General features: G+C 39.0%; 1 protein-coding gene across 2 annotated transcripts in view; it reads left to right on the top strand.

The window, feature by feature from the left end:
* The window catches only part of mon2 (MON2 homolog, regulator of endosome-to-Golgi trafficking), a gene marked incomplete in the record, with an annotated part of 79,098 nt that overhangs the window by 16,313 nt on the left and 60,807 nt on the right, over window positions 1-1,978 (top strand). For both annotated transcript variants that reach the window (XM_014025240.1, XM_014025241.1), the window contains 1 exon segment: window positions 962-1,089. In XM_014025240.1, coding sequence (XP_013880694.1) covers window positions 962-1,089 — 128 coding nt within the window.

The following is a 1,978-nucleotide window of genomic DNA, read 5'->3' as shown; positions in this document are numbered from 1 at the left end:
TTCCCAAGCAGAACGATACATTCTGACAGCATTTGTGTAGAAATATATCTGTATATTTAATAATACAGTTGCAATTTTGACATTATTCAGACAAATTATTCCTCCGAATAGTGTCTTATTTTGAAAATACGGATGTTGTGCTCGTTTCTTTTCCTGTTGGTGCAACGTAATCTTTAAAAATTGACTCCGGCGCTGCTCCGGCATCTGTCAAAAATAGGATCTGTTCTAATTTTGCCTGATCGCCGTCCGCTCACCGCCTCCGTGCGCAGCCAGTGTAAACACTCTCATTGATTATAATGGGTGCGTATTTGCTGCGGAGACGGAATGCAAATAGTGTAAATTAGGGGTTACAGTCGTCTCGTTCGGCTCGGTACTTTTCTCCTCTCAGTAGGCTTGTTTACAGCTCTCGCGATTTCCAGTTAGCTTTTTAGCTTAGCCTCCTGACCTCATTGTTTGAGCACGAACTGTTGCTGAACCTGGACCTGACCAACTGCAGCAACCCCACATCATAGACCTGAGTTAAATCCAGGTGGACACTTTGTTTTTTTGGCCATGCAGTGTACTTCATGTTGATGCTCATTGATTTTGAGTATTTTCTACAATTCTTCTAATTTTTCTGATTCCACTCTAAAGCATTTTCAAGTGTATTATTCATGCATAAATAGAAATTGTTCCAATGCGTTCTTTTTCAGACGTGTAAGCTTTATGTATTGTTTGCTGAGTTGACACATAGTTGACATTTTCTGAGATTCTTTGATGTCTGTCCACATTCAGCTGTCCCTCAGTGACTGTATCCATCATGGCTACAATGAGCTGACTGTTAACTAGCCTGGTAATCTGGATCAACTGTCACAGTAGTTCAATAAGACATTTAGAAAACATGTAATGGTAAAAGCTTTGTGCTTTTTTTATGTAGTGTATTTTAACAATACAGCTTATTTCCATTTATTCTTTCTTGCAGCACTGAAGGAAAACAGCTCAGAAGTTGTGCAACCCTTTCTGATGGGTTGTGGCACCAAAGAGCCAAAGATCACCCAGCTGTGTTTAGCTGCCATTCAGAGACTCATGTCCCATGAGGTGGTGTCTGAGGTGAGGACCGTTTCAGTTGCTCAGCATACCAAAAGTTGTGTTCAGAGTTGAAATGTTTACAGACTTGCATAGATAATCATTTTCTGCATTTTTAGGGTGAAACTGATTTATTGTGTGGTTTGGGGTGTGGGGTGGGTTGCTGTGGTTTTACATTTTCAGTGGGTGTGCTGAGTTTTAGCAATGTGCAAAGTTGATGAGTCTGTTTGTAACTTCACTCTGTCCATTGGCATCAACTACTCATTAATATTTTTGTACAAAGATTATTAGAAAGAAAAGTTGATATTTTCATCAGTACGAATATGTTTGCATTTCCCAATTTTATAAACTTAAATGGCTACAAATCTTCAAAGCCATGGCTTTGGTCCCAAAAAGGTTTTAGGAGCAGGCTGACTTCAAACCCCTCTTACCACCCAGGTCCACTCAGAAGTCTGAGGTGGACAGCATTCGTTTAAGTCCCTGACTGAGGTGTTTTCTGTAAGTCTTAACAATCTGAAAGGAGTCGAGTTTCTGAATTTTGTTTGGTAGCATTAAAAAATGTAGCTTTCCCTTTAAGTCCATCATTTTAACTTTACATGGGTTAAATGTTTATTAAAGGGATCCCCGATTAGTTGTAACATTAGACTTTATTTGATAAACATATATTTTAACTGTAAGATAAAGACTGTAAAAAACTGTAGGCTGTTTAGTTTTTATCATTTTTAAACTAAAAGTTTAAAAATATATTACACGGACGGGGCCATTTTATTTACACGCAAAGCATTCTGGGTAAATGATAATGTCAACTAGGTCCTCGGTGCGAGGCTGCTAGCGAGCTATATCCACCCTGAAGGTTAATCTTGGACAATATCTGGTCTCTCTCTCTCTCTCTCTCTCTCTCTCTCTCTCTCTC

Source organism: Austrofundulus limnaeus, unplaced genomic scaffold (genome assembly GCF_001266775.1).
Source record: "Austrofundulus limnaeus strain Quisiro unplaced genomic scaffold, Austrofundulus_limnaeus-1.0 Scaffold463, whole genome shotgun sequence".
NCBI classification, from domain to species: domain Eukaryota; kingdom Metazoa; phylum Chordata; class Actinopteri; order Cyprinodontiformes; family Rivulidae; genus Austrofundulus; species Austrofundulus limnaeus.
Note: the sequence above shows the minus strand (reverse complement) of the source record. Positions and strands in the feature narration are given on the sequence as shown.